The 13110-nt window shown below is 46.6% G+C and overlaps 1 protein-coding gene across 2 annotated transcripts in view; it reads left to right on the top strand.

Annotated features, from left to right (window-relative positions):
* Positions 1–455: 455 nt before the first annotated feature.
* Positions 456–13110, top strand: part of PDPR (pyruvate dehydrogenase phosphatase regulatory subunit) — a 32699-nt gene continuing 20044 nt past the window's right edge. The window contains exons 1-9 of one of the 2 annotated variants that reach the window (XM_005862629.2): positions 456–817; positions 2232–2365; positions 5666–5747; positions 5840–6003; positions 6890–7011; positions 7787–7904; positions 8595–8744; positions 10225–10417; positions 11505–11629. In XM_005862629.2, the coding sequence (XP_005862691.1) occupies positions 594–817; positions 2232–2365; positions 5666–5747; positions 5840–6003; positions 6890–7011; positions 7787–7904; positions 8595–8744; positions 10225–10417; positions 11505–11629 (1312 nt within the window). In that variant the 5' untranslated portion in view covers positions 456–593. The remainder of the gene's footprint in view (positions 818–2231; positions 2366–5665; positions 5748–5839; positions 6004–6889; positions 7012–7786; positions 7905–8594; positions 8745–10224; positions 10418–11504; positions 11630–13110) is intronic. The other variant, XM_014536747.1, reaches the window with a different exon arrangement.

Here is a 13110-nt window from a genome sequence, read left to right as displayed (position 1 = left end):
GGGCCTTAGACACTTGTTCCAGCAACCTCTTTGTGCATGGGATTATATGTTCAATCCACTGAGCCACAGTTTCTCACCTTTATACACTCACCCTCAGCCTGCCAGGCGCATTCCCTATTCCTGGAAAACCAGGCAAAGGTATCACAGAAGCCAAGAGAAGGACAATGTCAGTCCACTGGAACACTCTGGTAGCTGCTTCCATTTAGTCTGTCACATCTTTTCACAATGTCATCTTCTTTCCTGACCACGGTGTTAAAGTTAGTTACTCTTTGTGACTTACTTTGTTTATTGCCGCCACTTTCGCATACACACTCACACAGTCTCATCGTCTCTCAGATGTAAGTTACTAAAGGCTGGGACCTCCTCATTATTGCTCGCTGCTGTATCAAAGTTAGCACAATGTATGGGACTCAGTCAGTCTTCACCTACTTGCTAAATGAACAACGATTGTTTTTATTTCATCCTTTTTTTCTCATGAATCGTATGCACTCAGCACAGTAGAATGAAATATGTTTCGTTTTTCTGTCTAGGTCAAGTGCTTGGGAACTCCTCCTGACTGAGTGAGCGCACGCCTCCCATTGCTGACAGACGTGATGTTTTACCGGTTGCTATCGGTGGTCCAAAGACAAAGAACCAGCCGAGGATGGCAGAACTGGCCCTCAGCCAGAAGTGGTGCATCAGCGGCCGAGGCGCATTCTGTCGCCCTGCCTGCCCAGGCGCAGGTGGTCATCTGTGGCGGGGGAATCATGGGCACATCCGTGGCCTATCACCTGTCCAAGATGGGGTGGAAGGACATTGTCCTTTTGGAGCAGGGCAGGTAAGGATCCACTGGGCATGATTCCCTCCTTCCCTCTCCTCCTCCTTTTGGTGATACTGTCTCACCACTAGCTAATCAGTGTTGCTAGGAGCATGAGAAGAATCACAGGTGGAAATCCTGTACTGGGCTTTGTTTGGTGATGCTTAAAACTCATGTTTCCTGGTTTTGGAGAGCTGGCAGAGTCCTGCAAACCAAGTGTCCGAAGCATGCGTTTATTCACGTTCAGAGCACATCTTGCCATCTGTTCTCCTTCTTATAGTCAGGCAGCAACACAAATCCTGGGGCCAAGAGCTCCCTCTAGGAGTCAGAATGAAATTGCCTGTATCCTGCTCTATTTGTTTGTTTGTTTTTAATATATGTATTTTTATTGATTTCCGAGAGGAAAGGAGAGGGAGAGAGAAATAGAAACATCAGGGATGAGAGAGAATCATTGATTGGCTGCTGCCTGCATACCCCACACTGGGGATTGAGCCCACAACCCGGACATGAGCCCTGACTGGAGATCGAACCATGATCTCCTGGTTTATAGGCTGACGCTCAACCACTGAGCCATGCAGGCCAGGCTGCTCTATTTGTTTTTGTTTTTCATTTAAGTAAGTTATTTTGCAGTCGCTTCTCGGCTTTTTGGCTAAGATCAAGTGTAGTATCTGTTCTTATCAGTAAGTTATTTTGAAAGAATGTAGGATTTACAGAAAAATTGAGTATACAGGAGGTTGTTCCCATCGAACTTACCCCCACTTTCACTTGTTATTAACATCCTATATTAGTGGTACCAACTCAGTAATGAACCAACATTGATATGTTGTTATTAACTATAGCTCATAGCTTTTTTGAATTCTTCATTTTACCCCTAGTGTTTTTTATCTGTTTCAGGCTTTTGTTGTTCTTTTGCCTACAACAAATTGGACATTTTTAAAAAGTTTATTATTTCTTAAAAGGCAATACATTGACATGAGTCAGAATAGAAAATTGTAGAAGAGTGTCCAGGGAAAGTCTTTCTCCCATCCCTGACCTCTGGCTTCAGGTTTCCCTCACTGGAGGCAAGTTAAGTTCCTGATGAATCGGACCAGATGCTCTCTCCACATAGGAACAGATCTGTGTTCTTCAGTATATATTGGTGTAAATGGGTGTCCATTTGTTTATTCCCTGTTTTATACAAGTGGTAGCATTCCTTGCCTTGCTTTTCTCAATAGGATTGTTCCACACTGTGGGATAAAAGCTTTCTTATTCCTTTTTCATGGCTGTATAATATTCCACTGTGTAGGTGAACTCCAAAATTTGAAATCAGTGTCATGTTGATGGACATGTAGGTGTTTCCATCTTTCGACAGACAGAACAGTGCTGTAGCTGGGACTTGAACTGGCTGCATTCACAGGTATGAGTCCACCTAACAGCCTTGTGGTCCATCCTGCAGGCTGGCTGCTGGCTCTACGAGGTTCTGTGCAGGCATCATAAGCACTGCCAGGCACTTGGGCATTGAGCAGAAGATGGCAGACTATTCAAACAAACTGTACCAGCAGCTGGAGCAAGAAACAGGGATCCAAACAGGTAAGCAGGGGTCTGCCATTTACTGGTGTGCCCGGCCCCAGACTCTGTTGCTGGGACTGTGTGTGGTCCCACAGAAGTTGGCCTGGTGAGTGGTCATTCAGACCTGAGTTGTAGTTTGGGCTCTGCCACTAGTCAGAGTATTACTTTGGGCAAGTCATTTTGCTTTTGAGCTGTCTTTGTTTCGTATTTTTATTTTATTATTTTAAAAAAAAATATGTTCTTGTTGATTTCAGAGAGGAAAGGAGAGGCAGAAAGAGAGGGAGAGAAAGAAACATCAATAATGAGAGAGAATCATCAATGGGCTGCCTCCTGCATGCCCCCTACTGGGGATTGAGCCTACTACCTGGGCATGTGCCCAGACCAGGAATTGAACCTTGACCTCCTGGTTCATGGGTTGAATGATCAACCACTGAGCCACGCCGGCCAAGCTTTGTTTCCCTGTTTTTAAAATGAGAAGATTGAATCATCATTCCAGACCCTTTTCAGATGGTATAATTCTTATGATATTAAGGTTTTCCTGGGCCATTTCCTGTATATTTCACTTGTTGAAGTGTAGTAAGTGGCAGCATTGGCTCCTACAGGAGGAGGAGGAGGAGGAGGAGGAGGAATTTTAAGTTAGGTGCTTGGAAGCTAAATCAGAGTTTGACCCATTGAAGTACCAGTCACTAGTAAGGATGTTCCTGACTCTACAGCATTCACACGTTTCTCCTTACCTGTGTAATTTGGGGAGAAGGACTAGCTAGCTAGCTCTGGAGTGAGTAGGAACTGTCCCAGGAAGAGGAGGACCCATCTACACGATGGTCCCGTACGATCGAAGGCAGAAAGAATGGCTGTCAGTTTGTTGTAAGGTGACGGATTAGCAGAAGCCCAACCTGGAGCCTGCTCTGGTGGCTGATGAGAATGTGGTAAGCGCACTCATCATCGTGAGTGGGTAGCGAGGCCCAGTGATGAAATTCCAGACACTTGCCTATGTCAGGGTCGTTCTTTTGAAGACATTGCATAAAATGAATCAGATAATTCGAGACTAATCCTGACAGAGGGTGGTAGCTTTGTCTTTTGCCAGCTGCAGTGGCTCTGCCATGTCATCAGTAGCAGACTATTCAAACAAGAGTCTAAGCACAGTGTGTGGTTTACCTCGCCAGCCCTTTTAGAAATCATGTGACCGCTGACAACATTTTCATTAGGGAAAGGGAGATTTGAAATTTTGATCACAAGTAAGGGTTTATCACATTTCCATTTTATATAGTTCATACTGTCAAGAAGTGTAACCTCATTTGTAAATTGTAGAGGAAGACTGATTGTCTAGTAACTAGGATTTGATAGCCGTGGAAGGAGAGAGATGCCAGGAGAGGATCCAGAGGCCTGGAAGAAGAGGCTGTGTATTCTCGGGCACATGGCAGGGCCAGGCCTGGGTGAGGCCAGTATGCATCCTGGGCGCCTTGACCCCATGGTGTCATTGCCCTTGGCCAGGTCTCCTGTTGAAGGGCAGGGCTCTCCAGTGAACGTGGTAAAAGTGCTTCCTGCTGCCGCACAGTCTCTGGCTTTTACTAGGGAAGATGCTGCTACAGGCAGGACAGGCAGGAAGCAGTCCCTTCTTTGGGTTTAATGATGGCAACAGGTACTTGAATCAGACATTAACAGGGTTTGAGTCAGAATAGGGTCCACATAATAGGCTCCTGTTCCATTGGGCCAGATACTAGTGCATTGCCCGGCCTTGCATCACTCAGGTGGTGCGATTCCACAGGAATCAGGGTTACAGGTTCTTTTCTGTAAAGTGAGTGAGCTTAGCTTGCTTTCTGGATCACCATCTGGAACCTTGTAGGCGCGACTTCTCCTTGGTACTTGTGGGCAGTGAGGAAGCCAGGCGAGCGAGAGAAGGGGACCAGCCTCAGTCTCACGCCTGTGGTCGTCCACCAATGGTGCAGGGAAAGGTGACAGGCCCCCGAGGAGGGAGGAGAGGCCGCCTGTCCCGCGTTGTGCAGGTGCCTGCCATGGTCACTTCACTCATGGACTGCTGGTGGGTCATGAAATAAGGATGAAGTGACATACGTGCACCTAGATTTAAGGGGAGATATTATCTGCTTCTCCTCTGAAAACAGTCCATTTACTCGAGATGTTCGTTCACTACCTGCTAATCAGACTCAGCAGATGACCCCGAGTCCTCATCCCCGACTGTGATGTTAGTGTTGGCAGTGCTTCAATCTCAGTGTGACTTTTGTCAAGTGAATGAGAGGTAACGTAATGGCTTTTATAATCTTTGGAAAGTATTCCATATAGTCCTTGATCTTATAATAAGGGTCATTCTTTTACAGCTGAAGAAACCTAGATTCAGGGAGTTGAATTGTTTTTCCAAGTCAGTGATCATTCATTTATAAAAAATTTAGTGGGATAAAAGGAACATATATGCAGTGGTACTCTGCTCTATGTAATCTATGGTAGTGAGTAGAAAATGACTTCTGAACCTTTTTCTGAAATTCAGGCTGTGTTAGCCACACGTCATTGGACTACTCTGGTAAACCTACTATATTTAAACACCAATCTCTGAACTTTCAGTTCTCCACACTGAGACATTCTTTTGTCAGTGAAGGTTATATTCATATGATGATTTCTAAAAAACTAAGAAAACAAATTATTCTCATTAATACTTCCTTTGAAATGATAACTGATTCAACTCTTTCTTCATAAGAACTAAGAGACATGGCATTTTAGGGGACTTGAAATTGACCCAGATGTAATAAGGTGGTGTCTGGTATGTTGATTTCAAACAACAGAAAATGACTCTGGCTGCAGTGGGCACAAGGAGTTTGTGGAAGGCTATTGGGTGCCTATAGATTTGTCAGGAGGTTGCCAGAGGCAGCGTGGAGGCCAGGACATGAGTCCCCACAGCAGGCAGGGCCTCAGCTGGAACAGGAGCCATCTGGCCTGGATGCTCTGCATCCAAGATGAGTGACCTCCAGCCATTCACCTGCTTGCTCAAGACCGAATATTCCAGGGGGTTACATGCCCCCAAAACTCCGGGGAGAAAATCTAAGCAGAGTGAAGAATATGCGTCTGGGTTATCTCCACCTGCCCCCCAAGTATTTTTTAGCCGTGGCATCTTTCATTTTTATTTTATGAGTGATTTCATGTGCATTAAAATCTCATTTCATCTTCACAAAACTCTGAGCCAAGAATGTTTGGATGGTGGCAGTGCCAGGACTCACCGCAGGTCTTCTCACTTATAATCCCGGGGGCTTGCCTCTTCGCCACCCCACGTTTGTCCTGGTCGGTCTCAGTCCGGCTGATTGATTGTCCTTACAGGTTACATACGGACAGGCTCCATCTTTCTGGCCCAGACGCAGGACCGGCTGATCTCCCTGAAGCGCATCAACTCCAGGCTGAAGTATGTGTGAGGCTAGAAGCCTGTGCTGGCTGTACTGCCCCCGCCCTCTGTCAGAGGCCAGTGACGTCATTGTCCCCTTTGTTCCGTGGCAGTGTGATAGGCATCCCTTCTGAGATCATCTCCCCCAAGAAAGTGGCCGAGCTGCACCCTCTGCTCAACGTGCATGACCTGGCGGGGGCCATGCACGTCCCCGAGGACGCGGTGGTGTCCTCTGCTGACGTGGCTCTTGCCCTGGCAAGTGCTGCCTCCCAAAATGGTAAGCAGACTGGGGACAAGGGAGGAAGAGGTTGTTGAAGAAATTGTCTCACAATAGGCAACGACACCAACTCAGCTACTGTATTGTACACTGGCTCTTTTATTTTTAAATATATTTTTATTAATTTCAGAGAGGAAGGGAGAGGGAGAGAGAGATAGAAACATCAATGATGAGAGAGAATCATTGATCGGCTGCCTCCTGCACGCCCCACACTGGTGGTCGAGCCCACAACCCAGGCCTGTGTCCTGACTGGGAATAGAACCACGACCTCCTGGTTCAAGGTCGATGCTCAGCCACTGAGCGATGCCAGCTGGGCTACACTGGCTCTTTTTGTTTTAATACACTATCTGTTACTATTTTTCCTTGGGGCCACATTTTTCTTATTGAAGTCCTGAGGAACCCTGGTTTAGTGCTGACTTAGTACCCTTCAGACTTCAGGGACTCCTTCCCCTCCTGAACTGAGAGGCTCCAAGGTTACTACACACCTTGGGGATTTAATCCACAGCTTGGATCATGTCCCGGGTTTGAGTGAACGAGGGAGGACACCTCAGTGTCCATGGAGTTGTGCAATTTGAATGAACTGATTCATCATGTGGGTAGATAGGATGTAAGCTGTCCTCTTTGAACTTTTCTCCCCTGCCCCTTTTATGATTCCTGGAATTGAACTGTGCACTAAAGTCTCTTATTAAATTTGTCTGCCATTTTTAACCTGGGGAAAGTCTCATTTACAGTCTCAGGGTGTGGTCCTTAGGGGTGTTTTGTTTTTTAAAATTAAAGCTTTGACCTGGCCTTTTCAGTATTTCTTATGAGTTGAGAATCTGCTGCAGCTGCCTTAATTGTGGACCATCTGAGGATCGATGCCCAACTCTTTCTTTACCTTGAACAGGTGTTCAGATCTATGACCGGACAAGTGTTGTTCACGTGATGATCAAAAAAGGTGAAGTTACTGGCGTGGAGACTGATAAAGGACAGATCGAATGCCAGTATTTTGTCAATTGTGCTGGTCAGGTAAGTTAGCAACAATAGCGGGATCTCTGGTTTTCTTATTTACCTTTTATCTCTGGGACTTTTGGTGTAGAGACTTAAGATTATTTAGGGACAAAGTAAAGGGATGCAGGGGGCACACTGAGGGCTGGAACTCGGGGCTCTTGTGCTCGAACTCGGAAACCTGCACTGCTCCCCTGTGGAGCTGTGGTACCTCCTCCTCCTCCCTGGTGAACTGGTGCTCCCCTGTCCGGGCCCTGGAAGCACTTGTGCATTGACATAAATCCCTGGCATTGGATCTTCCTGTGGTGGTTTGTTTCATTCAACAACCTAGCAGGTAAAGTATTAGGCTGTTCTGATGTGTCAGGAGCATAGATTCAGTTTCCAGAACACTAAGCTGCTTGTGCTTTGAAGACAAATTGGTCCTTTCTGTCCACTCTACAGTTTAAGGTGATGTAGGGATACTTCCTGTTCTGTGAAGCTCATTTATGATGGTACTTGGGGTTTGTCTTGAAGCCAGGCATTTCGTTAGAAGGCCTCCTTTGCTCCCCATGAGCTCCTTTTACTATGGGAAATCTGCCTTCTTTTGATCTAAAAGTAAGTTTTATGACTTAAAATGTCTAGTGTTGTTCCCCATTCAAATAATTAACCCAAAGCAGGCTGAGTCTTGGCTTCCCTCACTGACATTGTTGCAAGAGCACACACAGGCCACTTGAAATTAAACTCTTTTCAAGCGGCTGAACTTGCTCATGTGTCTTTCTGTTCCTCTTCCACCCACAATCAATCTGTCCATTTGTAGTGGGCATACGAGCTGGGTCTGTCCAACGAGGAGCCGATTAGTATCCCGTTACATGCCTGCGAACACTTCTACCTCCTGACTCGCCCCTTGGAGACCCCTCTGCAGAGCAACACACCAAGTGAGGACCTGCACTTTGTTTTTAATCTTGTTTCCTTGCCACTGTTCTGTCCTCTGAAGGAAGACTCTGCGAAGGACAGGCTGTGTCCGAAAGAGCTTTTCCTTTCTAGAGCATGTTACAGGGAGGGGGCCCAGTTCTGACTTTCCTTCAAGAACTCTTTATGAAAGGATGGTCAAACAGGCATTCTACTTAAGCAGTTTTTCTGCAAGCTAATTGTAGTCCCAGACAGAGGTCTAAATTGACAATATTTGGAATATAACCTGGAGTTTTTTACCTGAATGCTATAAACTCAGGGTATTCTGTGACCCCGAGTGCTGTGGAGAGGGCTGATTTCACGTGGAAGGTCTGAATCCTGCAGTGGGCTTGGCAGTGCCCCCTTTCCTTAGGCTTTATGTGGCACAGTGGCAGTTACGTAGTTTGGTTGTGAGGACTAGTCAAAGCTTCTACGTAACTGATGGGGTAAAGGGTAATCAGAGAAAGTCTCCATTGTGAATCTGCGAGGGGAAACCTCCCGGATGGCCTGGAAAGGTATTTTAAAGCTGATGTGTTCATGAGACGCTGTTCGTTAGCAAAGCCAACAGCGAGCGGGTGTTTCTGCTTTGCTTTTTTCTGTCCATTTAGAAAGCTGGCTTACATCTAACCCCTGCTCTTCTCTTCCACTCCCCACTCCCTTATTGTTCCTCTCCTCAGATATTGTGGACGCAGATGGCAGAATTTATATTCGCAACTGGCAGGGCGGCATCTTGTCTGGGGGCTTTGAGAAAACCCCGAAACCAATTTTCACTGAGGGCAAGAACCAGCTGGAGATTCACAACCTACAGGAAGACTGGGACCACTTTGGTGTGTGAACTGTATCTATAAAAATAAAAGCGTAATATGCTAATTAGACCAGACAGCCGAATGACCTTCTGGACATCCTTCCGGACGAAGCCGCTATGGCGGGGGCCAAGGCAGAGGTGGTTAGGGGTGATCAGGCAGGCAGGCAGGCGAGTGGTTAGGGGCAATCAGGCAGGCAGGCAGGCAAGCAGGGGCATGAGGCAGGCAGGCAGGTGAGCAGTTAGGGGTGATCAGGCAGGCAGGCAAGCAGTTAGGGGCATGAGGCAGTCAGGCGAGCAGTTAGGGGCGATCGGGCAGGCAGGCGAGCAGTTAGGTGCGATCAGGCAGGCAGGCAGAGGGGTTAGGGGCAATCAGGCAGGCAGGCAGGAGGGGTTAGGGGTGATCAGGCAGGCAGGCAAGTGGTTAGGGGCAGTCAGGCAGGCCAACGATTAGGAGCCAGCGGTTCCAGCAGTCAGACATCCCCTGAGGGGTCCCAGATTGCAAGAGGGTGCAGGCCAGGCTGAGGGCCCGCCCCCTTCTCCCCGTGCATGAATTTCGTGCACCGGGCCTCTAGTAGTAATAATAATGCCCTGTACTTATATAAAATGTTATTTTCAAAGTATTTTCAAGAACAGCATCTCACTTGATCTTTGTAACAGCCCCGTGTGGAGGTTAGAGAGGGCAGGCTACAGAGTTTGCTGGGTCTCAGAACAGTTACTCGGTAGCAGATTCAGGAGACTATTCTTGGTTAATGGACTTTTGGCTTATTACTTATTCACCTAAAATTGCTGCTGAAATTTTAAGCTAGGAAGAAACCTTTTCTTAGGATTTCATAGAAGACTAAAGACATTTTTAGAAAGCAGAATTATTTTGTTAATGTCCTTTACTCAATTTTAAAATACTTTTAATTTTATTTATTGAATAGTTAATATATTCACATGGTTCCAAATATAAAAGATATGAAAGGATCTATAATGAAGTTTCCTTTCTAGCCTTAATGGATTTTTTTAAAGTAAACTTTTTATGGTAGAAAATTTCAAGCCCCATCTACCTACCAGCCAGCTCCACAGTCTGGTGTCGTTGGTGACCACTGCCCCACTGGCCTGCTCCCAGATGATGGACTCACCTTAAAACAGGTTGGGCATCTGTCTTTGCAGCCATGCCAGCACAGGGAACCTGCCCTTCATTGCATCTCCCTCAGGCGCCCTGTGAGAGCTTTAGCACCGAGCCCTTCGAGACCTTATCTGTAACGTGTTTGCTCTTCCATAGCTCCTCTCCTTCCCAGAGCATCTTCTTTGTCAGTCTGCATGCCAAGCACCTCATAGGTGTGTTCCCTAATTCCAGCAAGGGCTCTGCTCTCTGATAAATGGCCCCATTGCTGTTCTTAGAAAACCTCTTCCAAAAGATTTTATGAAAGGAGAGGGAGGAGTTAGAAAGTATGAGGAGTTGGAAGGTTTGAATTCCCTGAAGCTGAGGACTCTGTTTGGCTGTTTTTATTGCTCAGAGCCCCTGTTGAGCTCCCTCCTGCGTAGGATGCCAGACCTGGAGACATTGGAGATCATGAAGTTGGTCAACTGCCCCGAGACCTTCACACCAGACATGAGGTGCATCATGGGTGAGTCTCCTTTGGTTAAGGGCTACTTTGTCCTGGCAGGAATGAACTCTGCTGGCCTTTCGTTTGGTGGAGGAGCTGGAAAGTAAGTCTTTGTCACTCACACTCAGTTCACTGGGCTTCTTTCTTTCTAGAATGATTTGTTAAATGGCAAATAATATATTTAATCTGGTATCTTATTATAGGAAGATACATGTAATTTTAAAGTCCCTTCAAAGTAATTACCATGGAAGGCTCTCCTGATGTTCCTGAAATGTGCAGAGTGACTTTGGAACCCCTATTTTGGAGTTAGTCACTAAGCCTATGGGATGGGATTCTTGTGTACTCTTTCAGCTGTAACAAATGTATTTAAATTTGGGAACATCCAAGTGTGGTGAGTGAGATAAATGATCATGCTGAGTATCACTAGTTTTATTGAATTGATACTAATAAAAATTTAACAAGCTGGTCATGAAAGGACAGATACTGTGTGGTTCACTCTGCGAGGTACTTAGAGTAGTCTAATTCATAATGGATGGTACAGACAGTAAAATGCTGGTTGCCAGGGGCTGGGGCAGGGAATGGAGAGTGATTGGTTAATAAAGAGTTTTAGTTTGGGAAGATGGAAGGTGGTGAAGGTTACACAATAATGTGAATGTCGGATGCCACTGAACTAGTATACGGTACACTTGAAAGTGGTTAAGATGGTCAGCTTAGTTATGTGTATTCACAATTTAAAAACTTTTAAAAAATTAATGAGGCCATTTTTCTTGAGTGACTTGTAGAATGGCTCTGAAAACAGTTACGGAAGTGGAGTTATAAAAAACCTTTGGAGCAGAGATGTGTTCAGATAACCATAACCTGTTTTACAGAGACAAAAATAAACACATGGATGTATAAATTGCAGTACATCTGTATACCTTTCAGTCTTACTTCTTCCTAGATGTCCCCGTGTCTTAAACACTTTCTGGGGAATCATCATTAGAACTAAAGTCCTCATAGTGGTCTTGTGAGCACAGCAGATGGATCCATGTTTGTTTCTTCCAGAAAGTTAAGGAAATTGCCCAGAATTGCTCACCCAGTCCCTGACAAGACAGGATCTTTGATCATGTTGGTTCTTGATTCCTGGTACAGTATTGAGTGAATCCCATCTGAGGCCCAACTACCACTGCCCCTCTCCCCCCCCGCAACAGGTACCTCGCTGAGTGGATGGTGTATGGTTATCCCTCAGAAAACGTCTGGGAGCTGGACCTGAAGCGTTTCGGAGCCCTGCAGAGCAGCCGCACCTTTCTGCGCCACCGGGTCATGGAAGTCATGCGTAAGTGGAGCTTTATCCTGTCGCACCTGCTTGCAGGTGTCTTCTTTAGTGCCTCTTCTGTCATTCAGAGGCAGGTTTTCCTCAGTTCTTCAGTAAATGCTTCAAGCTGAGCTTCTGATGTTTAATTGTTTCAGGCTTGTGTCAGGGACATGGTGTCCCTGTGATGTTTGTGGAACGTTTTCTCTCGCATCTTGTACCTGTTTACTTCGGGGGCAGGACAGTGGACTGACTTTCAGGTGGTAGTTCCTACCAGTCTCGGGCAGCAGCTTCTAGTATGTTCCCAGCATTGCCTGCTTCCCACTGTGCCTGGAAAGCCGATGTCAAAGTGAGTGCTCCGGCTCCCCACCTGGTCTTTGGGATCACGATTTGCTTTCCAATGCAGCGAACTTGCCAACTTATTCTGAAAGCCTCAAGCTTCTCTGAGTGACTTCTGTCATTAATCCATGATACTCTGGCAAGATAGAAAACCACTTCTCATGTGCATACAGAACATTTGTCCCTGCTCTTTCTCCTTGTTCTTGCTTCCCTCCAACTTTGAAGTATCCAGCTCTTCATTTTAACTTAACTAGGTACTCTTCCTTGTCTTGTATTTGTTTTCTAGCTTTTATTTAGGAATTAAACCAAATCAGGTTGTAATTTCATTTTTCTTTTCTTTTTTTAAAATATATTTTTATTGATTTTTTTTCAGAGAGGAAGGGAGAGGGATAGAGAGTTAGAAACATCGATGAGAGAGAAACATCGATCAGCTGCCTCCTGCACACCCCCCACTGGGGATGTGCCTGCAATCCAGGTACATGTCCTTGATCAGAGCATTCGGTCTGCAGGCCGATGCTCTATCCACTGAGCCAAAGCGGTTAGGGCTGTAATTTCATTTTTCTTACCCTGGGGAACTATTTTCAGACTTTGCCAAAATATGTCAAAACCAGAGGCCCGGTGCACAGATTCGTGCACCGGTGGGGTCTCTCAGCCTGGCCTGCACCCTCTCGCAATCCGGGACCCTTCAGGGATGTCGGAGAGCCAGTTTCAGCCCGATCCCTGCAGGCCAGGCCCAGGGACATGCACCAGGCCTAGTATGCATATAAGATCTTCGGTTAATCTCTTCCCACCCTACCTCCTTCCCCCTTCCCTCTGAGATTCATCAGTCTGTTCCATGTTTTCATGCCTGTGTGTTGAGCGTCTGCCTCCTGGTGGTCATTGTGCGTCATAGCTACCAGCCAGTCGGCAGGTCGGCAGGTTGCTTAGGCTTTTATAAGTATACTAGAGGCCTGGTGCACAAAAATTTGTGCACTGGGGCGGGGGGGTCCCTCAGCCCGGCCTGTGCCCTCTCGCAGTCTGGGACACCTCGAGGGATGACCACCTGCTGGTTTAGGCCCGCTCCCCGGGGGATTGGGCCTAAGCTGGCAATCAGACATCCCTCTGGCAGCCCGGGAGCCCTCGGGGGATGTCCACTTGCCAGCGGGGAGCAGGCCTAAGCTGCAGTC

The sequence above is a fragment of the Myotis brandtii genome, unplaced genomic scaffold (genome assembly GCF_000412655.1).
Source record: "Myotis brandtii unplaced genomic scaffold, ASM41265v1 scaffold165, whole genome shotgun sequence".
NCBI lineage: Eukaryota > Metazoa > Chordata > Mammalia > Chiroptera > Vespertilionidae > Myotis > Myotis brandtii.
The sequence above is the reverse complement of the archived record's forward strand: the minus strand, read 5'-3'. Positions and strand labels throughout refer to the sequence as shown.